Source organism: Cucurbita pepo, chromosome LG13 (genome assembly GCF_002806865.2).
Source record: "Cucurbita pepo subsp. pepo cultivar mu-cu-16 chromosome LG13, ASM280686v2, whole genome shotgun sequence".
Taxonomy (NCBI): Eukaryota; Viridiplantae; Streptophyta; class Magnoliopsida; order Cucurbitales; family Cucurbitaceae; genus Cucurbita; species Cucurbita pepo.
Genome location: NC_036650.1, coordinates 5,350,180 through 5,376,646, shown reverse-complemented (window position 1 = coordinate 5,376,646; position 26,467 = coordinate 5,350,180). Strand labels below are relative to the sequence as shown.

At 37.7% G+C, this 26,467-nt stretch overlaps 2 protein-coding genes across 4 annotated transcripts in view; one reads left to right on the top strand and one right to left on the bottom strand.

The window, feature by feature from the left end:
- The first annotated feature begins 1,761 nt into the window (after positions 1-1,761).
- LOC111808386 (auxin response factor 8-like) lies at positions 1,762-22,194 on the top strand. Of its 2 annotated transcripts, none has more exons than XM_023694319.1 (14): positions 1,762-2,531; positions 3,752-3,867; positions 4,074-4,172; positions 4,332-4,388; positions 4,478-4,633; positions 4,715-4,799; positions 12,638-12,728; positions 12,817-12,981; positions 13,080-13,202; positions 19,415-19,490; positions 19,691-19,838; positions 20,181-21,187; positions 21,266-21,456; positions 21,719-22,194. In XM_023694319.1, the coding sequence occupies exons 1-14, from the start codon at positions 2,489-2,491 to the stop codon at positions 21,891-21,893; spliced, it is 2,532 nt and encodes an 843-aa protein (XP_023550087.1). In that variant the 5' UTR covers positions 1,762-2,488; the 3' UTR covers positions 21,894-22,194. The 2 variants fall into 2 exon arrangements, with proteins under 2 accessions (XP_023550087.1, XP_023550086.1); XM_023694318.1 differs by lacking the exon at positions 1,762-2,531 and adding an exon at positions 2,765-3,525.
- An 898-nt stretch (positions 22,195-23,092) lies between these two features.
- LOC111808507 (protein TIC 40, chloroplastic-like) overlaps positions 23,093-26,467 on the bottom strand; it is an 8,479-nt gene continuing 5,104 nt past the window's right edge. For both annotated transcript variants that reach the window (XM_023694526.1, XM_023694528.1), the window contains exons 10-14: positions 25,960-26,005; positions 24,722-24,816; positions 24,032-24,135; positions 23,918-23,965; positions 23,093-23,357 (exon numbers count right to left, since the gene is read on the bottom strand). In XM_023694526.1, coding sequence (XP_023550294.1) covers positions 23,298-23,357; positions 23,918-23,965; positions 24,032-24,135; positions 24,722-24,816; positions 25,960-26,005 — 353 coding nt within the window. In that variant the 3' untranslated portion in view covers positions 23,093-23,297. The remainder of the gene's footprint in view (positions 23,358-23,917; positions 23,966-24,031; positions 24,136-24,721; positions 24,817-25,959; positions 26,006-26,467) is intronic.

Sequence of the window (26,467 nt, the reverse complement as noted above, 5' to 3'; positions counted from 1 at the left end):
CTATTGAGATTGATGTTTTCCGAGTTATTGATAGTTCGATATTCACTATATCACCACGAACTAATCCCTAGGTCACTCCAAGCTTTACGGCCTTACCCGCCACGACCTCGTAATTTTTAAAATTTTTATAAACAATAATTTAAAAAGTTTGCATTAAAACTAAAACCAAGCCAAAGATATTTTTTAAGCAAACAATANTTGGTAACCCATTTAACGTATCGTTGCAGTATCATTATAACATACGGGAGCGGCTCAGTGTCGGTCAATTAAGATATATATGTGGGCTAGCCACATATGACACTTTCACTTCCAGAGGCAGTCGACGACTCTTTATAGTCCCGATGTAGTACATCGTAACGTGTTATGACACAATAATAAGTAGCATTGAGAATAAGTCCAAATCACGAACATGAATAGATTACTCAAGTACCGCAGTACTGAAATCAAACGAAAATTCAACTGAAACATTGTGAATCGATGAAAGAGCGAAGCAATCGGTTACAAGTTTTTAGGTTAAGTTTTCCAACGACTCAAACAAAAGAGGATAATTAACTCATACATAATTTTCAAGGACCCGGTCGCCAATTGAAATTATTTTAATTTTTTTAATATTACAAATTTTCCTTCTCTCCGATCCCAATGATACTAGCTCTGAAACAACTCTGAATAACTAATTTTCACTTCATCTTCTCGTTTTCACGTAGCTTCTCTAGTTCGACGATTATGCCGATAATCTTCCACCAATACTACTTCTCTATTACGTAAAATCTCCACTACTCTCGTAAAAATTCATATAGTCCTTTCCTCGTCTCATAATTTAGATCCCCGCTCAAGTATAACGATTCATACACAGTATAAAATAATATTTATTTATTTATATTATGTTTTAATAATAATTTTTTATTTTTAGATATTATATCGGAAATAATATTATATTCTTTTTTTTTTTGTTATGAATATTACTAAATTTATTATAATATTATAGTTTTTAATAGAAATTGTCGATTAAATTTTTATTTAAGTATAAATATATAAATATAAAACATATGGGAAATGAAGAACATTACTCGACTGCTCTCCGTTCACTTTAGTTACCATATACGGATGTCAGGGTCAACCCAATTGTATGGTTGAACTACTTTAGTAATCCGCGTGATGTGGAACGGTATGTGAATGACACCCACTGATCAATCAAATGAGCTATTGAGCCGAGATCAAAGATACGTGGGGTCTGCATTGCCCGCTGATCAATCAAATGATCGGCTAATGGGAAAGTTTTGCAACCGCACAGTGAGTACTATATAGTTGATCGCAATTTCAGAGCTATTGAGATTGATGTTTTCCGAGTTATTGATAGTTCGATATTCACTATATCACCACGAACTAATCCCTAGGTCACTCCAAGCTTTACGGCCTTACCCGCCACGACCTCGTAATTTTTAAAATTTTTATAAACAATAATTTAAAAAGTTTGCATTAAAACTAAAACCAAGCCAAAGATATTTTTTAAGCAAACAATATGGAAAAAAAAAAAAAAAAAAAAAAAAAGAAAAAAAATTGATTATTTAACATAAATCCGTACGTCTGACAAGGACCAGTGGAGGATGGTTGGCACATGCCTGCTGTCAAATCAAGGGGGGAGAATAAACGGTCAGGATCAAAAGATAAGGAGAGACAAACGGCTGTGATTGCGTCGTCCTAAATTAGTATCTCCTGGACTCCATTCTCTTTTTGGGTTATAGATTTTCTCTTTTTCTCACTCTTAAAACATTTACAGAGACACCGCCTTGACCGTGCTTTCTCTCTCCTCTGTCTCTGTCTCTCTTTCTCTCTCATCTTTTGGGGGGTTTTGGAAGAAGCCACTTTGAACCACCACCTCTTCTCTTTTACGCTTTTTTTTTTTTAAATTTTTTTTTTAATTTTCTCTCTCTCTCAGTGTATTTGTACTGACTGACATTCTCAGTCAGTCCGATTGTGGTACCGGCTTACTCTACAATTGTTTTGTCAGTGAGAGGGGGCGTTCTTTTTGGGTTTAATTTTTCTCCTCTTTCTCCGTTTCGTCACTCGATTGTTGTAGCCTTTCGTTTTATTTTTGTTTCTCTCTAGACGATCTTGTACGGATTGGCTTTTGATTTGTGTGGATTGAGGTTTGAATTTGTTTGGATTGAGTGTTTGATTTTGGGCGATTTTGGGGGATTTTGCGCTTAAACCCTAAAAAACATTATGGGTTTGCGAGGATGGATATTGGGTTGGGTTGATTTGGGGCGAGGGGAGATGGGAGAGCGCGGTTGGGTTGTGAGTGATTGCGTTGGGTTTAGGCAGCGGAAGAATCTTCTTGATGTGTTCGGTTGAGAGGTATGAGTTTCAGGCAGGGTTCTTGTCCTGTCGATTAGGGTTTTACTATTAGTTTTATTTTGAATTTTTCTGTGTGTGTGTGTGTGTGTGTGTGTGTGTTTTGAGTCTTTTTTAGTATTGGGGAAAGCTTGATATGAAGCTTTCAACATCAGGGTTTGGTCAGCAGGATCACGAAGGTATGATTTGTTTTCTTTCTCTTTTGATTTTGATTTACTGCTTCAATTTGGGACGATTGAAATCCTGTTTTGAGCTGTTACTATGATTATGATGTGCCCCCTTTTTCGTTTTGTTGTTCTTTTTCTTCCTTTATTAAATGCTATGGTTCCCTCGTCACCCGCCATTAATTTTGATCTTCTGTGCTGAACTTTAATTATGGCGCTGTAATGANCTTTTTCTCACTCTTAAAACATTTACAGAGACACCGCCTTGACCGTGCTTTCTCTCTCCTCTGTCTCTGTCTCTCTTTCTCTCTCATCTTTTGGGGGGTTTTGGAAGAAGCCACTTTGAACCACCACCTCTTCTCTTTTACGCTTTTTTTTTTTTAAATTTTTTTTTTAATTTTCTCTCTCTCTCAGTGTATTTGTACTGACTGACATTCTCAGTCAGTCCGATTGTGGTACCGGCTTACTCTACAATTGTTTTGTCAGTGAGAGGGGGCGTTCTTTTTGGGTTTAATTTTTCTCCTCTTTCTCCGTTTCGTCACTCGATTGTTGTAGCCTTTCGTTTTATTTTTGTTTCTCTCTAGACGATCTTGTACGGATTGGCTTTTGATTTGTGTGGATTGAGGTTTGAATTTGTTTGGATTGAGTGTTTGATTTTGGGCGATTTTGGGGGATTTTGCGCTTAAACCCTAAAAAACATTATGGGTTTGCGAGGATGGATATTGGGTTGGGTTGATTTGGGGCGAGGGGAGATGGGAGAGCGCGGTTGGGTTGTGAGTGATTGCGTTGGGTTTAGGCAGCGGAAGAATCTTCTTGATGTGTTCGGTTGAGAGGTATGAGTTTCAGGCAGGGTTCTTGTCCTGTCGATTAGGGTTTTACTATTAGTTTTATTTTGAATTTTTCTGTGTGTGTGTGTGTGTGTGTGTGTGTGTTTTGAGTCTTTTTTAGTATTGGGGAAAGCTTGATATGAAGCTTTCAACATCAGGGTTTGGTCAGCAGGATCACGAAGGTATGATTTGTTTTCTTTCTCTTTTGATTTTGATTTACTGCTTCAATTTGGGACGATTGAAATCCTGTTTTGAGCTGTTACTATGATTATGATGTGCCCCCTTTTTCGTTTTGTTGTTCTTTTTCTTCCTTTATTAAATGCTATGGTTCCCTCGTCACCCGCCATTAATTTTGATCTTCTGTGCTGAACTTTAATTATGGCGCTGTAATGATGATGATGATTATAGGAGGGGAAAAGAAATGCTTGAATTCAGAGCTATGGCATGCATGCGCGGGGCCCCTTGTGTCCCTCCCAACTGCTGGGACTCGGGTTGTTTACTTCCCTCAGGGTCACAGCGAACAGGTTCTATGGTTTTTTTTTTTTTTTTTTTTTTTTTTTTTTTATGTTTTTTTTTTTTTTTTTTTTTGTTTTTTTTTTGCGGCTAGCCTTTTCATTTTAAGTTCTTATTTGCATGGAGAAAAGTTGAGAAGTTCTTTAATTAAATGAGTTGTCATTGCATAAACCTGTGAAATTGATAGGACTTTTCTGTCGTTTCGTTCGGTCTGTAGGTTGCTGCGACGACGAACAAAGAAGTTGATGGACACATACCCAATTACCCGAACCTACCTCCCCAGTTGATATGTCAACTTCACAATGTTACAATGCATGTGGGTTCTCTATGTTTCATGTAATTTGAGTGTGTTTAGCTTCGTTACATGATTAATGGCGTAAATATTCCATTAATCTCCTGTTAATCATGAATGAGGAAATGAAATTGATATAGCTAGGAGGGCTTTTAAGCAAGATTTGTATGTGTGACATTTCAGGCAGATGTGGAAACGGATGAAGTGTATGCCCAGATGACATTACAGCCGCTGACTGCAGTAAAATATCTCTACGACTCTGTTTCTCGTTCAGTTATTCTTGCCACATTTATTAATATACCTTCGCTCAATTTATTTCATTCGTACAGCAAGAGCAAAAGGATACATTTCTACCCATGGAATTGGGGATTCCGAGTAGACAGCCAACAAATTACTTTTGCAAGACGTTGACAGCGAGTGATACAAGCACCCATGGAGGTTTCTCTGTACCTCGTCGTGCTGCTGAGAAAGTTTTTCCTCCACTGGTACATACATATATTCTATTATATGATTCTGTTGGATCTGATGGATGACTTTTGACATTTTTCTTTGTTATGGTCCTGCAGGATTTTTCACAACAGCCACCAGCACAAGAGCTGATTGCAAGGGACCTTCATGATGTCGAATGGAAGTTTAGGCATATTTTTCGAGGTAAGTCCTGTGAAGTTCTGTCCATTAGCCGAAATAAGTGCGAAGGTTTTCTTTGTTAATGGTGAATGTCTCCTTTTTGGAAATAAGTTCGGAAGTTTTTTTTTGTTAATGGTTTTTTAGTACTCTGATTTCGTTGGCATTTGGAATGAAGCTGTCAAGGAAATTATTAATATAATAATTTTTTTTTTTGCTACGAAGTAATTGTGATATCATGTTCATTAAATATACGACACTCCCGAGAGAGTTAGTTCTTACTAGAGTATGAACATTGAATTACATTCATTGTAGGTTTTGATAAATTAAGAGAAAGCCCTAAACCAGCCAGAAATAAATTCAGGATGTCCCATCAATTTTGAAGAACAACTGTTTCATTAGGGCGAAAAATGATTGTATCATCAATGTATTGAAGAATGGGGACTTCGACCTGTTTCTACCAAACATAAAGCCCTTCAAAATTTTCTTAAGGCAATAATGAACTGAGCGACTAAGAGTATCTCCTATGATAGTAAAGAAGAAAAGAGAGAGGGGTCTTCCTGTCTCAAGACTCTTGTAGTCGCAATCTTTCCTCTAAATTGAATTCTGATTGGGTTTTGAGGATGGTGAAGAACGTAGACTAACTCTGTTATTGAATTCTGATTGGGTTTTGAAGATGGTGAAGAACGTAGACTAACTAAGTTATTGAAGGTTGATTGGGTTTGATTGATATTGAATCCAAGAACAGGAGTCTTCTTGCAAAGTGGATAAGGATATTCTACAAGCATCTTGGCCCAACCAAGTACTCTNTTCAACATCAGGGTTTGGTCAGCAGGATCACGAAGGTATGATTTGTTTTCTTTCTCTTTTGATTTTGATTTACTGCTTCAATTTGGGACGATTGAAATCCTGTTTTGAGCTGTTACTATGATTATGATGTGCCCCCTTTTTCGTTTTGTTGTTCTTTTTCTTCCTTTATTAAATGCTATGGTTCCCTCGTCACCCGCCATTAATTTTGATCTTCTGTGCTGAACTTTAATTATGGCGCTGTAATGATGATGATGATTATAGGAGGGGAAAAGAAATGCTTGAATTCAGAGCTATGGCATGCATGCGCGGGGCCCCTTGTGTCCCTCCCAACTGCTGGGACTCGGGTTGTTTACTTCCCTCAGGGTCACAGCGAACAGGTTCTATGGTTTTTTTTTTTTTTTTTTTTTTTTTTTTTTTAATCTAACAGCATTTTGTCATTTTCTTTATTTCCATCCGGAGGGTAAGAAGTTTCATAAACAGGTCTTTTTATCTTTTGATAGCGTGTCCTTTTAAAGTGGAATTCATCCTTTGTTTTTTCCTTTCCATTCACTCGGATCTCTTCCGTTTCATCGATTTTGTCCGGATCCTCCTTTTCTTCCGAAAAAAGGGAAGGAGAAGTATCTTCTTCGGTGGATCCCTCTTGTTCCTGTTTAGTCCCCTCCGTTTCTTTCAGTTTCTTAGTAAGAATGGGTGACGGTATTCTGCCTAAATAGTAGACACAGGTAATAAATAAGAGAATACTAAAGATTCGAGCCATAGAATTTCTGAATTCTGACACAAGGTACTTATTAGATCTAATAGAATTATTTTGCTGTATCCAGACTAATATCAATCCAACCCATTTCATGAATAAAATGTGACCAATTAACCAACCAACAAAACTACTTGTTACAAATAACATCTTGTTGTTGCATCGAAACATAGAAATGTTGACTAATCTGACTAACATTGAACTTGGTAAAATGAAATGGTTGAATAATTGAAAAATGAGATTATTCAGGAATACACATTGAATGCTAAGATTACGCATTGAGTTTCTGGTAGTAGATCCATAATCAAAAAAGTGTTTGTGATTGTTCCAGAAGAAATGAAACAAAAGATACGGTAGAGCTAGGACAGTTATTGTATGAGGTCTACCCAATGCTAGATGCAGAGGCGCATAATAGATCGATATGAACATCATGAGCTGTCCCGTAATAAAACCTGTTGTTGCTGATACTTTCTTCTCGGTTCCTTCTTCCATAACCCGAGCTCGGAGAAGGAAGAGATAAGAGGGCCCTATGGAGAATGTGGTCAGAAATCCATAATAGAGTCCGACCACAACGACCGAATTGATTATCTTCATGCATAAGGATACTAGATTACCTAGTATAAAAGATTTTAAAATCATCACAAACCTCACTTTCTCATTGATTATGAGCCCAAACCAACCGCTGGATTGTGATCTAGTCGTCTTAACCTCTTCCCGGGATAGCCGAATTAGGTTAGGATCTAATGGCACGGACANCTTGCAAAGTGGATAAGGATATTCTACAAGCATCTTGGCCCAACCAAGTACTCTCGAGTGAAAGGCCTTTATGAGGGTCAACCTCCTAACCAAGTGTAGAATACAAGGACAGCCTATACAAGGCTAGACAGCTNTGAAATACTCACTGAAATGGGAAGTCTGGGCTAACAGAAAGAAAGCTATAGGAATGACTGAAGTCAGGCTCTAACCTTCAGCCTTAAGGCGTCTAAGACAGCTAGCTCGGTCTGTCTTTCTTACTTAGTGATGCTCTTCTATCAGACTTCGTAATGCTTTAGCCTTCTAACACTGCTTGCAACTACCAGATCAGATGAAGCAGGGGGAATAGCCGGGAATAGCCAGGAGGATAAGAGAGGAGATGAGCCGAAAGGAAATTCTAAATAAGAGAATCTAAGGCTTTTGCCCCAACTATTTGATTTGAGAAGTTACGCTTCTTCGATCTTCTCTTTTCTTTGATTTATGAGTCTTTGTTTACTGTTCCTGAATAAATAGGAATCGGAAGAACACGAAGTGAAGGAGAAAGACTACTTACTATTTACCTCGTTCAAGAAGGAAAAGGGACGAAGAAGCTCGACCGAGAGGGAGAGGGGCGAAGCCCTGAGACCCGTAGGGCGAAGAGGCGAAGACGCTCGACAAAGGAGAGGGTCGAAGACATGAAACCGAGAAAAGAAAAGGGAGGAGAGGGTGTCGGTGTCGAGTCGTCTTCTTCTTTAGGCTTTACAGTTCAGGGAAGGAGAGTCAAACGCGAGGAGTATTTCTTTCTTCTCTTTTACAGTTCTCCTTTCTTTTCCTATTTTCCTATGGATGGATTCTCTCACCTACAGCCCTTTCTTTCCTCTGGCGCTACTAAAGTTGCGAGATTGAAAGGTCTGAAGGACTAAGCTTCACCCTTTTCCTATCCGAGTTTACAAGAAGGGAGCAAATCCTGGAATGACGGTTCGACTCCGTCCCTGGCTATGGTTCGAGAGAAAATAAGAGTATCGACTCGGACACTAAAGTGGAAGTGTGTTGAATCAAGAGCAGACAGTAAGCGTCTTTATTAATGATGCTTAGCTGGTCTTTTCGGATGATCAGCCACACTGGGACTGAGACATGGCCCGGACTCCCACGGGGGGCTGCTGCAAACTCTTCCCCATGAGACAACCCCTCAAGATTCGTCATCGTTCACTGTCAGTCAAGACTATACGTGGAGGGCCCAAGCTACGAAAGACTTCGCAAGGATAGCCCTATGGAGACGTTTCATTGCAGCAATGTCTTGGTAATCTCCTAGGCAACTGTAAGCTTGAAGCATCTTGGTGCCTTGAAGATACATTATGGAGTAGAGAGATATGGACTATGATAATACTGTGAGTTTAATTGGTAATGGGAAGTCCACATCCTTCTCGAATGACCGCTGGATTGGTTTAGTGCTAAAAAAACACGTGCCCAAGTCTCACGCTCTAGCCTTATGCAAAGACAACTCTATTGCAGATATATGGAAAGAGGAGGCAACCACTTGGGATTTGGGCCTTCGTCCAAGCCTTACCGAAGAAGAAATGAATGAGTGGACCAATCTATCCCACATTTCTTCTCCCTCCCCAAAGACCAAATTTCCAAGTCCATTGGAGATAGGCTCTTGATACCAAAAGCTCCCACACGGCCAAATCCCTCAGACGACATCTTTCATCCAATGGCAACCAATCTACATTATTTTTATTCACCACAATGGAAAGGACCCATTCCAAGGTTCAATTTTTTATGTGGGAGTTAGGTTATAAATGTATCTGTTAAATCACCACTAAACCCAAAAGCTTAAACTAATGGGTTATAGTAATTTTAGTTATTTCAATAGTTCAACACTCTCTTTCACTTGTGGGCTTGAAAACTTGTAGAAATCTCGACAAGTGGAAATCAATATTACTTGAGGAGAAAATGATATTTTAGAGGTTTGAATACATGATCACCACCTGCTTTGATACCATGTTAAATCACCACAAAACCCAAAATCTTAAGCAATTTAACTATTTCAAGAAGTCGCCTGGATTGTCTCCTCGCCGGATTGGTGTGTTCTTAGTTAGAAAAGTGGAGAAACCATGATGCACCTTTTCACCCTTGCCACTTTGCTAATTCTTTATGGGCAAAATTCTGGAAGGCTTTCAACCTGTATTACGCACTTGCATTTCCAAATGATCCAATCACTCTTTTAGAGATTCTCTTTATGGGTCATCCTTTAGCAAAGAAAATGAGGTCTTGTGTGGTTTTGTCAACAAAGCCTTCCTTTGGTTAACTTGGAGAGAGCAAAATCGTCGCATATTTGAGGACAGATACAAATTTCAAGTCCATTTTTTAATCTTACCTACATTCTCTCATTTGATGTATATCTTCCCCTATATTCAAGACTATAGCATTACTTCTCATACAACACACAATTCTTTTGCAAATCTTCTTAGCACCTTTGCCACTTTTATAATTTCATCTCACCAATGGAATGAAGGAAACTTTTTCCTCATAAAATGTTGCCAGCTGTTGGAATCAACAATAATTTTTCCTTTCCTTTCCTTAAATGCTAATCTCCATCAAATCCTTTCACTCAGGGTCTATTTTTGCAACTTCCCCTAAACCTCCATAGGCATTATTGATTTTCTTGAAAGTCTCTTTTATTCAAGGAAAGGCCTCTTTCCTTCATCTAACCCTTGTACGATGTCACTTATTCACCAAAGAACTCTTGCTTCCAGGTTTCATTAAGGAAATGGAAAGTGCTCACTCTTTGTTGGGTTGAAATGGGCTGAGTTAAAATAAGGTAATATGTGGGTTTGTGAAGCACTCAAAATCCTATACCACCTGTTGTGGATGGTTTTCTTTTGAAGGACAATGATGTGCTTTGATTTGAAGGGAAGTAAGGTGCGGGTCTTTGAGTTTGTTCCTATGGAAGTACTGCCCGAACTTGTGTTCGGGGGAGAGGGGGCAATGGATTAAATGAGATGGGTCTGATGGTTGGCCTTTTATATTTTCATTAATGATATTTGTACTAAGAAGAACATCTCTGTAATTTGGTCTTTTGTGATTAATAGCCCCTTTAATTTTTTGAGATGTCGATGGACATAATAAGATCTTTAAAAATCTCCATCCTCTTTTTTGTTTCCCTACTCGGAGAAGCAGCCTTCTTTTTCCTCAATTGTAGTGTCCAACCTAACTAACTTAGTTGAGTATTTGTTTGTGAGTTTCTCAATCTATAGGACTTGATGAAAAATTTAATCAAATTTGAGCTTCCATTTGTTTGCGCGTTTCGCAATCTATAGGACCGAATAAAAAAAATAAACAAATTTATGTAGTATAATGTAACTATTTTGTTCTTTTCATTTGAATCCAATTGTTTTAGTTGGTACTTATTTAGTTGTTTACCTAGTTGTAGGTGGTAGGTTAACAGTCCAGTTAGTCTTGAGGGTTAAGCTCCATAATAAACACTACTGAGATTTTCTTCTTTGATGCGTGGTTTCATCAACGATTCACTTTTCTTTGAAAGATTTGTGGTTGGGGGGAAATTCAAATAGAAGCTTGAAATATCTCATAATCCATCAATAGTGCTTCAATGCGCATCAATGGAGAAAGGTTTGCCTTTTGAAGCTTTTGCTATATCTTCTTCTAGTATTTGAGGTTTACTACAAGGGAGAAGGATTTCAGTTTGATGGTGGCTAAGCGATGGTTTACAATTGTGGCTAAACAATGGTTTACGACTAAACCTTTTGAACCAAACAACAAATTGGGTATTAACTGGTGGTGAGGATGTGGCTTTGTAGCTAGGGTTGCTCAAGGGTAGAGCAGGAACAAGGATGGGGATGGCTTCCTCGTCCCCAACCTTGCCACCATTTAATTCTCCATCTTGCAAATGAAAAGACAAAATAGTATTTCATTTTAGTCCAAATAAACTAAATATATATATGAACGTGGGCAACAAGGTAGGGATGGGAGGCAAGATCATATTCCTAATCCTCTTTTAGGTTATGGGGAATAATTCCCCATCATGCCTCCAGTCCTTCATTTCCTGCTTAATCGTGGATATGGAGTGGGTTCTTGCTAGAAAAATGAACATATCTATTTGCAGGTAAGAGGTGGAGGGCGGATGGGTGAGAAGAGAGTGAGAGAGAGAGCGAGCACTACTAGCAAGAGTTCTATTAATTATGATAGTGAAATTAGTATTTTGAAATAATGTTTTGTTAAATAAGTTATTTTATATTAAATAAAAAATTAAATTAAATTTATTTTTCATTTTAAGAAGTTGGATCCTTTATCCATTGAAGTTCTTGCCTCTTGAGAAGGCTGGTTCTTTTTTTGGTATTGCCTGCTTGTATTCCCTTCATTTTCTCTCTAACGGCGTGGTTTTTTATTGAATCTAAATTAATTATTTGGTATTAATATTGTAAATTACTGATGCACCATGGAACCCCCTGCCTGCTTCCCCAACTCCATAGCAAATGCCTCCTAAAAGATAATTTCAAAGTTTAGGTTTTAGATGGATCAAATTCTTAATATTAGTACTTTTTGGTGATGGAAGAACAACTCCTTTGTTCCCTAATGAAGGGGTAGAATCACAAGTGGGTGACTGACACGGAGGCTGCAAGTCATTGTTTCTCACCGCCGTCTTATACTAATATTTCCATTTTTAGATAATATAATATATATAACCTCGTTTGGTTTTTGTAGGTTGGGAGGATGTCTTATTTTCCCTCCTTGTACTCTTTCGTTAATGAAAAGTAAGTTTTTTATTAATACATACACTCACAACTAATTATCAAATTATTAAATATACCTTCTACTATTTATTAGTCTGGTTCTAGGCTGCTAACTGCTATTGGCTATAGAGGATTGGTACGTTGACAAGAGTTGTTTATGGGAAGGGGTAGAAGAAAACAGAGAGGAGGTGTATCTCACTCACTTGGTGAAGTGGGTTCTCTAAACCCACATCTACGGGGCCTTGAAGTTGTAAAACCTTGATTTTAAGATCTGAGCGATCCTTAGGAGATGGCTCGTGGGATTAGTGATCATGGGTCGGATTGTCTCTAATGGCATTCATAGGAGATATTCCATTGTTCATTCAACTCCAATGATCCATTCTTGCAGATAAGCTGTGGATGAGTGGATCTTCGATTTATTGTCCATTTTCCTAAGGTGTCACGTGCTAGCTCCATCAAACTTTTGAGCTTTTGAACTTGAAAAGATCAAAAGGTTTTTTAACAACATTGATGGGACAGAGATTAAGCGATTTCACTTTGCGTATCTACTGTTGCTGCATCTCAAAATTTTCTTATTTTTTTTCTTTCCTTTATTTTTCTCATTCCTCTTATTTTCTCCTTTACCTGTATAGGTTATGTAAAGGTTGCTTGGGGGGTTCCTGTGTTCTGAATTTTTCTTTTCTGTATGATGTGGTGTATTCCTGTGCGTTTCCTTGCACCATCATCTCGCTTGTTGAAAGTCTGTTTCCCACATAAAAAACTATTTGGGAATCGTAAGCTGCATCTGCAGCTAACGTGGCTTGTTCTCTTTGTTTCCACAGGACAGCCAAAACGACATCTTCTTACAACTGGTTGGAGTGTGTTTGTTAGTGCCAAAAGATTGGTTGCTGGGGATTCTGTACTTTTTATATGGTAACTATTCCAATTTGTTTATATGTGTTTTCACACTAGGGCTTCCGTTTCGGAGTTTATTATTGAGCTCCCTGAATCACTTATCTAGGAATGAAAAAAATCAGCTTCTTTTGGGAATACGTCGTGCCACAAGACCACAGACTGTGATGCCCTCTTCTGTTTTATCAAGTGATAGCATGCACATTGGACTCCTGGCTGCTGCAGCTCATGCTGCTGCAACTAATAGCTGTTTCACAGTGTTCTACAACCCCAGGTTCGAAAATATTCTTTCCTTCTGCTACTGTTATAGCTGGTTTTATAGTCTACTTTGGCTCATTTTGAAACAATTTCTTTTGCAAAAATTAATTCCAGGGCTAGCCCATCAGAGTTTGTCATCCCTCTGACAAAGTATGTTAAAGCTGTATTTCATACCCGTGTTTCAGTAGGAATGCGTTTTCGGATGCTTTTTGAAACTGAAGAGTCAAGCGTTCGAAGGTATGATATGATAACTCTAAATAATTCATTATCATCTGTTTGTTGTAGAAAATTCTTGCATATCTCCCTCAACCTTTTATTGGTGCAAATACTTTTGTAGGCATTTTATGTAGCTTATCTGTCTTTCCCTCCCTTCGATTATTTCATACTTTTAATGAAATAGCTTCATACAAAAAAGAGAAAAAAAGGAAAAAAAAAGAAAAGAAAAGAAAAGAAAAAGAGAAGGTATTCTTGCATTCCAATTGTGGGAGTCTATTGCATTTAAATGATAAAATTGTTTGGTTGGTTCTATTGGCAATGCATTCACGATTTTTCTAGCTCGTAAAGAGTAAGTGATTGTTTGTCTCCTCGGATGGTTGTAATGTTACTTTTCCACTTATGGAAGATAATTTTTCTGTTTCAATGGAGATAGGAAATTTACTTGTGTCAACCAAATAGAATTTGTTAGGTATCTAACGAGATTTCACCTGCAAAACATATACTAACTCACAAACTCGGGAATAATGAAAACCAAACATTGCGCTAATGGTGGTTCTTCTGTTCACAACCAAAAGAGAAACACGATCCCAAACCTAATGCATTGAGTAGTTATGTTTGTTCTTGAGTTCTCTCTCTATTTGGTCTTGGAGTTGCTTCAGCACGACATTGGTCTCGACCTCCCTTTGAATGGTCGACCCATTGATGATCGTGAAAAACAAATAGTACATTCAATTTGGTTGTCGGTGATAATTTGGGGTTTTATTCAACAATCCGACTGGGTACTTGATTCCAAAATCATACCGATTAATTTTTTCAACCTATTTTGATACTCTAAGGGTATACCTCTTTATTCGAGCAAATGACACAAAGATCTCTAATCAATTCGAACCTTGAACTTTTGACCAAGCAAGTAATGCCTCCACCTTGGATTTGCTAGGATGATGATCATAAGTTCACGTTCGTTGACTGATTTAATTCTGGCCCTGGAAAATAAGGATTGACTAAAGAAGCCTATTGGCTTGTGTCATTGTGGAAACAATGCTTCCAATCACGTTCTTGAAGCGTTCGTTTCAATTACTAAAGGAAGGCTGAAACTATTAAGTGCTAACAAGGGTAGAGTAGCTATTGCTTGTTTCAGAACTTCAAAGGTCACATCTTCATCTTCAGTCCATACAAAAGAATACATTTTGAGAAGTTGGTTTAAAGTTCGGAGAATTCGTTGAGAAAGAATGAACGAATATAGAGCATCCAAAAGAAAGAAGACCACTTAAAAAAAGGTAGACCTGTAAACGAAGGGACTCCAGTCAAGCAGAATGAAACCTAATGTATTAATTACATAACGATTGTCACCGATGGCCTAAAAGGAACATAGAATCTAGCGAGGGACCAAAAATCATAAGGACCCACTCTATACCTCTATAGGTTCTTATTTGTTTCTCTTCTCCCAAAGACCCCATAAATCAGAAAATATCCCATGTTGCCAAGGAAATCTCCCTTTATTATGAAAAAAGAGGGTAACTAAGAAACTCCTAGCATCTCCCTATAATCTCTGTGTCTAGCAAACTGGATACCGAACGCAACAAAAACGTGATTGCAGACGGAATAATGTAACTTGCAGCTCCATAAGACATGATCTAGGTCTTCCTCCACTTTTCAACAAAGGGATGCAACGAAACGATCCAATCAAGGAAGACAGCTACAGCTTCCTCAAAAGCCTATCAGGAGTATTAACTCTTCCCAGGATAGCCTGTGAGATGAAGAACGTAACATTTTTTTAGGATTTTCACATTCCAAAGAGTGGAGAGAACAAACTCACTAGGTGGAGAAAGGTTCAATAAGTATCGATGAAAGGAGCTAAATGAAAAGCCTTTAGCCGGGTCAAGACTCTTGAGACGAAGTCCCTTCTTCACAACTTAAACTCAGCCTCTCCAATCAAAGATCAGTTGCTTATTAGATGAATTATGATGGAACCCAAGCGAAAGAGAGTTAGAGCTCCTAGATTGAACAACATCAACCACTTGACAATTTTTCATACAACACAAGTGGTATAAACAAGGAAATGTATCGTAGATGGTTCTATCCTCCATCTACTTATCTTTCCAAAAATCGTAGCATTCCCATCACCCACAGAACAATGAACCAAGGTTTCTTTCGGTGCCTTTGACCTTACTTGACATCTACCCAGAAGTATGAGAGTCGTATTTGCTTGCAATTATCCTATGCCAAAAGGGAGTAGGCTCAAGGGAAAAATGCCACGACCATTAAGTCAGGAGGGCTTTGTTATGAGATTTTAAATTCCCTACTTCTAATGCTCATTGGCTTTCCCACCCGCTCACAATTCACCAAATGGGCACCTATCCCTTCATCAACCCCTTTCCACAAAGAATCCCTCATCTTCTCTAGATTCTTACACATTGGAGAAGGATCCTTAAAGAGAGAACAATAAGTAAACGGGAACTCCACTCAAAATTTAACGAATGAGGGTTATCCTATCATCTTTGAAGAACAAACCTCTCTTTCAAGAAGCAAGCCTTTTACGTATCTTATCCGCCACTTGATCATACTAAATGTTGAAGATGATTGTCTTATATTTCACATAGGTTGCAAGATCAGGGTTTGTCAATCAAAATATCATTAAAAAGCGAGTATGAATATTTTCCATAAGGGACGAAACACATGGGGTTCATTGACGATTGAAAGATGGTTGGAGCATTGGATAGTCTGAATGGCTTCACTAAAATCTCGTAATGTCTTTCTTGCTTTCAAAAATGGGGAATCAGACCCATGCATTTTGATTCGATGGTACTTAGGTTTCAAGTCAAGTTTGGAATAAACAGTTGACAGGTGGAGCTCATCTAGTAATTCCTTAATGGCAGGTGTGGGAAAATTATTTGATACAATCACCTTTAAACTATGGTAATCCACATTGAGTCTCCAACCCAATCTTTCTACTTAAATAGGAGTATTGGGCTTGAGAAAGAGTTGTAACATGGTCTGATTATCTCGAAAGCCGACATTTCAATGATTAATCTCTCTATTTATGATTTATGGGAATGAGCCTTCTTGTAAGGTCCTACATTAACCGATTGTTGGCCCTCCAACACAATTTGATGGTCACCATCTCTTTTAGGTGCTTATAGTTCCTTAAGTTACGCAGACATTTCATTCGACATTAACCCCATTGCCTTTTCCTTGAGGTTTAGACCCTTGATCTAGATCTGACCATGTTTGAGTGAGAATCTTTTGAGAGAAAAGCCTTTGTTAATAATGGGTCTCCCTCCATGGTGACCTTATTCTTCTCCAATTCCAACCTAGGTAAGAAATTCTCTTGAACTGTCAACTCGAGTAGTCCTTACCATGACAGACTTACAAACTACCTTGCCTAGCATCGCAAATCCCATTCCCATTACCACCTTGTAATTTGACGATGTTGTAAGAGGTAACATCAATTCATCCCCCACTTATGAGATGAATTTTTATGGGTGACTCCCCAATTGATTAAAATCATTGCCTCTTTTCACCTATCAACCCTTTGACCTTTATTGTTCCCGGAGCGAAAACCCAATATCAGATTTCAGGTCCAATTCCACCATATCCCTACCTCCAGATTTTGTGCCTCATGTGGTTCTTTTGCTGATTCCTCTTGGACGACTTCATTCTCTTCAAGGCTGTTCACTAGCAACACTGTGCCCTATCATATGCTTATCAGATTCATGTTTTCTGAAAACAGAATGTAAGATTCATGAGTTTTGAAATTGTGCCCTATCATATGCGTCTTGTTGCACCTAAAGCAGAGCCCTTTTTCTCTGTTCATTGAAACTCAACTTCTGATACCCTCTTGGATTGGTATTCCCCTTATTAGGGTAGGGTAACTGATTGGATCGGTATTAAGCTGGAAGTGCGATTTGTGGGCTTGATGGCATTGGAATTTACAATTTTTTCTGGGCTTAGCTGGACCGATTTGTCTGAAGCAATGCCTGCCTTGTTGCCTTCGACTCTAAGTCTAATTTCACTTCATAGTACTTTTTTGCGGAATCGGTTTCGTAATGATAACAATAGCCCTAATGGTTGTATGAAGTGCGTTTTGGATAGTGTTCTCCAAAACATCTTCAAGGAACTTCAACAATGGTGTTGATTACGTCTTGGACATCTCCCTAAACTCAGCCATTGGGCCATTGTTTCCTTTTGTATAAATTGCCCTTTTGTTTTCAAGGCCAAAACTTGGCCGCATAAATGGCCTTCATTTCATGATCTAAACCTTGCTAAAAGCTTGGTCCTCAAATCATCCCATGACGTGAATTCTTACCTTTGTTTCCCAACGCTACAATCATGACACCCTGCTCTGAACTCACAATCAAAACCGTCGATATCTGACTACTAATGAATCTAAAAATTCCTCTCTATCGTGAACAAACATAAATCTAGATTCTCACTAGATAAGATTGATGTCTCTAGTTTTTTTTTAAAACTTTGATCACCTTCTTCGTTACGATCAAGCCTCTTGCTCTTCTTGTGACGGTTGACGATATTTGACCTTTACCATGGGAGAATTCAGGTAACATTGTAGCCATGGTTTTTTTTTTTCATCTCCCACATATTTTCCTCCACACACGCCTGATTCTTTCCCAACCTTTGTAGTACTTATTTGATCTCAACAACTTCCTTCTTAGTGCTTTCCATCCTCTCCTTTAGTTGTTTTTGCGCCAATCTCTGCGTTCTCTTGGGATGAACTTGTTTCTCCAAAGAACTTCTTGTTACAGTTGCCGATATTTGACATTTACCATGGGAGAATTCAAGCAACATGGTAGCCATGGTTTTTTTTCATCTCCCACATATTTTCCTTCACGCACGCCCGATTCTTTCCCAACCTTTGTAGTACTTATTTGATCTCAACAACTTCCTTCTTACTTCTTAGTGCTTTCCATCCTCTCCTTAAGTTGTTCTTGCGCCAATCTCTGCCTTCTCTTCCGATGAACTTGGATCTAATACTAATATGTTGGGTACTATCTAGATTACGAAATTGCATACAAACAGAGGAATAATTTAAAACCGAACACTGATTCTGTTGATAGTTCTTCAATATACAGTGGGTTATTCAACCAATCACAAACAAAATAGAAACACGAGACAAAACATGGGCTATTCAAGTGAGTTGAATGTCTCATCTAGACGAAAGTCCCAAAGTATTCTACTCCATCAAATGGCTACTCAAACTGCTACAAAAATCCTCCACTCTCATATGATACATCCATGCACCATTCATCCACGCATGGTCTGCCTAACCACACATTATATTTCTTACCCTTCCCAGTGCAAGTGTTCACAATTGGAGGTCTCACAAGTTCTTTCTAAGTGTTCACGATTAGATGTCTCACAAGTTCTTTCTAGGAGCAGGGATGAAACCCTTGACAATGATAGTGAGGAAGGTTGTTTTTCCAGAAAATTGGCAAAATTGGAGATAACCTAGATATTTGGCAAAATTGGAGATAACCTAGATATTTGGCAATACTTTTCCAATATCAAGTGATTTTAATAGTTTGTTTCCTTGATCATTTGCTGAACTAATTCATTCTATTTTGGTCAATGTTTTGTTTTATCCTTCAAATGTTATTCAAATTTGATCTACAATATCACCTCCTACTCTAGCCAATTTTTAGTGACATTGGCTTACAATAGTCAGAGAGAGAGAAAGGAAGGAAGAAAGAAAGAGGGGCACATGAAAACTGAAAAAGAAAGCCAAGCTATGGTTCGCTAAATTTGCTCCAAATTGTTTTTAAAAATTTAGAAACGAGAAATGAGATGATTTGTATGTTTGTTAAAGAAACCAGAAATAGAAAACGGGAACGTATCAAACGAGCCCTTAATTAATTGTTCTCAATTTCTTATCACAAATAATAATAATAATAATAAAGGAAAAAAAAAATAATTAAAGAAGCTGTACTTAGTCAACTGTTACTTGTGAATTAAGCAAATTTTTGTTCATCTATCAGTAGCCATTACTATCTATTCTTGTGATAATGCACATATTTTGTCTCAAGATATTGATAAACTCCGATGAGTTGTGATTAAAATTTCTTCAAGAAATGCACACAATAAGTTTCCATGATATCTAGAATTTTTCCTTGCATATTAGTTGATCTACCTGTGAGGTTAAGAAGTATGTCTTTTATTATGGATATCTTACCGCAATTTGCATGTTCTGCATGCTAACATGTGGATAGTTGAATTGTCAGGTACATGGGTACTATAACTGGAATAAGTGATCTTGACCCTGTTCGTTGGCCGAATTCTCATTGGCGTTCTGTCAAGGTGTTGCAGCAATTTACGACGTCGTTATTTCTCTTTACTTTATGTAGTAGCGCATGTTTAGATTTTGGGCTACAGTATGAATGGCTCTCTACTGTACTGCTGATTTGGTAATCTGTGTCCTTTTGTGGTGTCTCAAAGTAGAGTCTATAATCTTCATCGTTTGGTTGTTTAAATGTGGCCATACCTTCTTTTGTTTGCAGGTAGGGTGGGACGAGTCAGCAGCTGGCGAGAGGCAGCCAAGGGTATCGTTGTGGGAAATTGAGCCTTTAACTACATTTCCTATGTATCCGTCTCTTTTTCCACTTAGGTTGAAACGTCCATGGCATCCTGGAGTCTCCTCTGTTCATGGTACTTGTTTTCTATCGAATTAATTCATTCTGCCCGATGCATTAGGTGTCTGAACTATTTTCTGACGTTTATGATGCTTTTTAATGCATATTCTTTAGATGGCAAATTTAAATGGATTAAAGTTATTTTGTTTTTGGGAATCAGATGAACTGATTTTGGTTTACTGGTTGGAGTGTATGTAGAGTTTTGAGGATTAAGGAAGGTAGTTACGTGACTGGGATCTCACCTTCGTTTTGGATTATATTGTTCGCCGTTCTTAAAAAAAAAATTCCAGTACCCTGAACGTTTGATGCTATTACCTAGGCTTCTAGTACCCTGAACGTTTTTGTAATGGTTTTACAGATAACAGAGATGATGCTTCTAATGGCTTAATGTGGCTTCGGGGAGGAGTCGGGGATCAAGGTCTACACTCACTGAATTTGCAATCCATGGGCTCACTGCCGTGGTTGCAGCAGAGACTCGATTCTCCCATGTTTGGAAATGATCATAATCAGCAGTATCAAGCCATGTTAGCTGCTGGAATGCCGAACCTTGGAGGCGTTGATATGCTGAGACAGCAAATTATGCATCTTCAACAACCTTTCCAATATATTCAACAGGCAGGCTTCCATAACTCTCTATTGCAGCAGCAACAGCAATTGGTTCAACAATCTATGCCTCAGAACATCCTTCAGACACCAAGCCAAGTTATGGCAGAGAATATACCCCAACACATTCTCCAGCAAACTCCACAAAATCAATCAGAGGATATTCCAAACCAGCAGCAGCGTACTTATCATGATACCCTTCAGGTTCAAAGCAATCAATTTCATCAGGGTGAAAATTCAAATGTGCCATCACCCCCATTTCCCAGGACAGAGCTTATGGATTCCAACACAAATTACTCCGAATCCATGATCTCTAGAAGAAATATACTTGCTTCATCGTGTGCTGAAGGGACGGGAAATCTTTCGAATATCTATAGAAGTGGGCAGTCGATCCTAACTGAGCAGTTACCTCAACAATCTCCTGTTTCTAAGAATGCTCATCCACAGGTTGATGCTCACTCGAACTCGATGACATTTCCTCCACCATTTTCTGGTAGAGACTCGATTTTGGAGCTGGGAAATTGTAATTCAGATTCTCCAAGTCGTACACTTTTTGGTGTAAATATTGATTCATCTGGACTTCTACTTCCCTCTAATGTGCCCACTTATGCTTCTCCATCAATTGGTCCTGATTCATCCTCAATGCCAATGGGAGATTCTGGATTTCAAAATTCTATGTACAGTTGTGTCCAAGACTCTTCTGAGTTGTTGCACAGCTCGGGGCAAGTTGATCCATTGAATCCAACTCGGACATTTGTGAAGGTCTGAACCTGGAAACACTCGAGGTAAATGATGTTTATATAAGTTGTATGCTGGCTTATAACTCGTTTTTTCTTTTAGGTTTACAAATCCGGATCTGTTGGGCGTTCACTAGACATCTCCCGGTTCAGCAGCTATCAGGAGCTGCGAGAGGAGCTGGCTCAGATGTTTGGGATCGAGGGACAGTTGGTAGACCCTCATAGATCAGGCTGGCAGCTTGTATTTGTCGACAGGGAGAATGACGTACTTCTCCTTGGAGATGACCCTTGGGAGTAAGTTCTCGACGTTTACTTTCCTTTTTAATATCTCGAGTTCAAGACCATACTAGCACATGGCTTTCTCGACTGGTATCGACTTCTGAGACGAAGATTTTTGTTTAGTTTATATTCTGAATTGAATCTTTTTGCCCTGTGTGCTCCTGGAATCTGTTGCCTATGTGCATGTCCATTCATCTACCGTCTGCTAATTTTGCATGTAATGTTCTTATATAGTTTGAAAATACTTCAGCAGACGCTTACCGTGAATATGTTGCAGGGCATTTGTGAATAATGTCTGGTATATCAAGATACTCTCTCCCCAGGACTTTCAGAAACTAGGGGTTCAGGCAATTGAGTCCTTCAACCCCGTCGGTGGTCAGCGACTTACCAGTGGTGGCAATGAAGCTGAAAATGTTTCAGGGCTTCCGTCTGTCGGTTCGCTAGAATATTGAAGTTGTAAGGGAATTATACGAGGTTCGGGAGACGTTTACCTTAGAACTTGCAACTAAACTAAATATGCAGCAGTTGGAATGCCCCCACATTAGATAAGTGTGTGTAAACTCTTCTGTATTCATAATTCCTTTTGCTTACATGTACTCTCATTTTCGAAGATTATCTGGTAAAAATACATGTACGTCGTGTACTTAGATAAGAAATATAACACGTTGAACGTTTCTAGCATACGCACATTATGGTTATGAATTTGGATTATTCACTTCATTTGGAGCAACCACCAAAAAGTGGCATTATAAACCTAGTGTTCTTGATTTTTGTTTGTTCCTTAAAAATTGCGTTCAGTTTTTCCATTATTGATTCACAGTTTGTAATGGGTGATTGATTGTTAGTATATATTTATGAAGGTAGAAATTCGAGTATATGATGTATTAGGGGAGGTAAGCATGCCTAGCTGAATCTTTTTCAATTGGTTAAAGTATTATAATTTCGATCTCGAGTTTCGAGTCTCCAATGATTTTAAAGTAAAGGATTACCACCGCCTATTTGTTATTTTTTTCAAAATATTTGAGGAATTTTAGAAATAGCAAAAGCATGTATATAGATACTAGGGTTGAAGTTGATGGCTTTCATGCCATCGTTGCCATATTTTCAAAATGAAACCTAAACTTAGAGCACACATTGGTAGAATTTACAGCAAGACCTAGGAAGAGTATCCTAAAAACTGTTCTATAAGCCTTGCAAGAGCACCAGTTGTGGCACGGTTAAGCAGGTAAGCGAGAGCTTGCTCGTGCCCTAAAGCCTTACCCTTCTACCCATTATTAATCTTCATTCTGAATTTAACATGTCAAAATCACAAAATCCAAAAGTATTTTTTATCTTCATCCTGATCCGTTGAAGGGCTCCAGCATAATAATAGCACAGCTCATATTTGCCAGTTGATGATCCCATCAATCAGGAAGAAAGGGTAAGTCAAAAATATACATCACTCAGCAATCCTTCCAATGATGTCATTCAATTGAGTCAAATAGGAATACGCCAAAATTACTTATAAATTACATCGACTTGCTTAACATTTCAAGGAACTTAAAAGAATCTTACAATCTAACCACACTATGTGAAAAGGAGGTACCTATGACGTTGATAAAATTCATGATCTCCAGATAGTAGTAATACACAGAAAACATAGTTTAAGAAAGGAAAAAAGAATTAACTCACCCAGAAATTCCAATATATTTCTTGTAATTGAAGCAGGTGAGACCTTACTCAGCTAACTTCATTTCGAAAAGGAAGATTACTTCCCCAACTTATTTTGCAATGGGACGGGAAGCATGCTCTCAATCTTCCATATTCGAGTCACGTTTTGTCATATACTAATCAATAATTAAAATAGGCTACAACTATCATGGTGCTCCAGAAACCCCGGGAAATAGTTCTGATATCTTATTGAAGACGTCCATAACCTAAAAGGACAATAAGGGAAAAAAAAAAGGAAAGAATAAAAGAAATGAGATTGAGTGATAACAACTGTTACTTTCTAAGGAAATAAGGCAGCGGAAATCAATACTCATTGCAGGAGGAGAAATATAAGTCCAAAAATATTACATCAAGCATTTAACAAAGACAAACGAAACAATTTGTTGCTAGTTTTTTTTTGTTTCAAGGCTGTGTGGGTAGGGAATTCGAATCTCCGACCTCTTAGTCAAGAGATACATGTCTTAACCAGTTAAGTAATGTTCAAATTGGCAATAAAAAGGAATAAAAAATACTGTTGTTATTTTCTTTTTAACTGAAAACTTCGTCAGCATGAATTGAATAAGATGAACAGCATCATCCAGCTAAACGACAAATCTACAGACCATATACCACAACAGAAATTGACTGTTCCATTATTGCTAAATAGAATTGATGTGAACAAAACTAGAAAGGCATGAAGTGAAGCTGAGAATGAACGTGCTAACTAAAAATATATACTAACAATATGCAATATTATGCAATATTATGCAATATCAATTTAACGTACCTCTTTGTCATTTTGATACTTCGTTATGCTCAGTGGATTTTGTGAACACTGCAAAAAGCAAAATAGGAGTGTTATGTTTGAACCAAAAACTAATAAACCTTAAGTAGAACATACATCCATGATGGCTGCTTGAACTCTTGGATTTTGGAATGCCATTGCGATTTCAGGATTAGCCATCATTTTTGAAATAACTTCTTCAGGTGTCATCCCAATTTGATCTGTCAAGTTTCCAGAAATAAAGAGTAAGCCTGTCTATNTTTTTTTTTTTTTTTTTTTTTTTTTTTTTTTTTTTTGTGCGTGTGGTGGGGGGAGGGGAGTTTTCTGCCAAATAAGTTTTCCAAATAGAAAAACAGTTTTATTCTTAAAAACATAAAATTTGTTTCAAAATCTCATTTCTAAACAGGAATCAAGTAACTCACCTAAACATATAGATATACTAAATGAAGCATTCATGAATCTTATTGAAACTAAAATTCAAAGAATATATTTAAATCAATTTCAGTGAAAAGAGAAAATGACATCGGCATCAGAAAACCAAAACTGAAGCCAATTTTACGGACTTCTAAGCTTATAAATTATTTTGACAAAAAAGAAAAACAAGAAGATGTTGGTCCATAATTTTTAAGAGTGGGAATATATGATTGCAACAGTCATAGAAAATAAAAAATACTATCAACATTTCAGACATATATGAAATATTTGATGCACGGCAAATCCAACTAGAGAGTAGTGATCAAGCCATTTAACTCCCAAGATATAACCATTGACAAAATGTACAAAATCAAAGAGATCGACTTGACTGACCAAATTGCTGCTTAACTTCGGGGCTGCTAAGATCAAAGTTTTTCAAAGAATCCATGAGGCGATCGTCCCATTGAGGGCTTCCACTCATATTGTTACTGTGAATAATGAAGGGGAAAAAAATCACGTTAGAAGACAGCGTTGTGTCGCATACTTCAAACATATTATGACTCTAGTCCAATGGAACCAAGTATTTCACACAAATAAATAATCTCCGTCCCTCGCCCCGTTTAGCTTACGGAGAAAAATCTCTCCTCACTCCATCCTCATTCCCCATTTAAACGGGGATTCCCCACCCCATTCGGGACAGGTCCCCAACTCTGCCAACAAAGGATGCACCATTGCAGGAGCAACACAAAGGAAAAGTGTCTTTGAATAAGGTATACAGTATTGGCATTCCCCTACAAAACCAGCCACACTAAAATTAACCTTCCTAGGGATTTTAACCTCCCAGAGGGATGAAAGAATGGAGTTGGTTTGGCATAGGGAAGGAACATACAACACAGGAAAAAAGAACGAAAAGAAAAGCCCATGAAAGAGTCGAGAGGTCCAAACCCTAGAGTCCCTTCTCTCTTGGTACACGTGATCAGATCACACACACACAAAAAAAAAAAGGAACGAAAGAAAGAAAGAAAATTTGTCATCTCTAACGCCTGTCTATCAAAAAGAGGTCGTCAGAAGCCCAAGAAAACAAAGAGGTATCTAAGGACAATGAAGTGGAAACCACAAAATGCGATTTCTTACTCGAAAGATAATAAAGACACGGAGCAACTCACAAAAGTGGCTCAAACATTGTACAATTGACTTAAAACGCATTTTCACAGTTCAGTAAACCATAACAAACTCACTCTTCAAATTCCAACCTAATATGGAAAATAGGATCTTAGCCACTTGCAATATGCATTTAAATTACTAATAATGCTTATGGGATAAACATTCGACTCCAACATCACCAAGCATGTTCTGCAGTTTGATATCTTACAAAAATGTTCAATAAAATCAAATGTAAGACTGTATAGTTTAGAAAGTATGAAAACGACGCTGTCACAAGTCACTGTAAGATTTTAGGAGCAAACACAAGAAAGCAAAGAAAGCAAAAGCACGAAGAAAATAAGAGATTGATCAGTAATTTTTTTTTACATGAATGTTAAACTGACATAATATATAAGAAGCCTTTGGACAGAATTAAATAATTATTTCTTTAAAGGAAAAAAAAAGAAGAATAAATAAACAGAACTTACAGCATTTCTTCTAATTGTTGACGATATAATGGATTTTGCATCATCCCTATTCAAAATATTTCCATCAATAAGTGATACCTTGTAGAAGATTAAATTATAGAAACTGGTCAAGTAAAATTTAAAACTAAGTTGCCAATCCTCCAAGTATGCCCCAAAAGAAAATCACAGAAACTCCAGAAATTTAATCTCGATTGTGAAGATCACAATAAATGTTTAGAAATCCCAAATTAATAGTCAATATCCGTCATCTGAATTTAAGTAGTAGTATCGCTATAATATGTGTACTATAATAATTATACTTCCAAGCTGGGGTTGACAATACAGTTAATCCTGTATTGTCCAAAAGAGACCACCAAATTTTTATTCTAGAAGATTAAAATAGAATTGAAAAACTAGCTTGCATCTTGTTAGAATCACTAAGTAAAGTTAATTTCTTCCTTGCATTCACAGTACCCACTAGGTCACACATTCTTTTTTTTTTTCGGTTCATTAATATTGTTCCAACCCC

What these genes read in the sequence shown, in the direction of transcription:
- LOC111808386 (XM_023694319.1), top strand. Translation starts at nt 2,489, where the DNA reads ATGAAGCTTTCAACATCAGGGTTTGGTCAGCAGGATCACGAAG. An exon ending in ACAGTGTTCTACAACCCCAG is followed by an intron (nt 12,982 to 13,079) that starts GTTCGAAAATAT and finishes AATTAATTCCAG; the next exon opens with GGCTAGCCCATCAGAGTTTG. An exon ending in CTCATTGGCGTTCTGTCAAG is followed by an intron (nt 19,491 to 19,690) that starts GTGTTGCAGCAA and finishes TTTTGTTTGCAG; the next exon opens with GTAGGGTGGGACGAGTCAGC.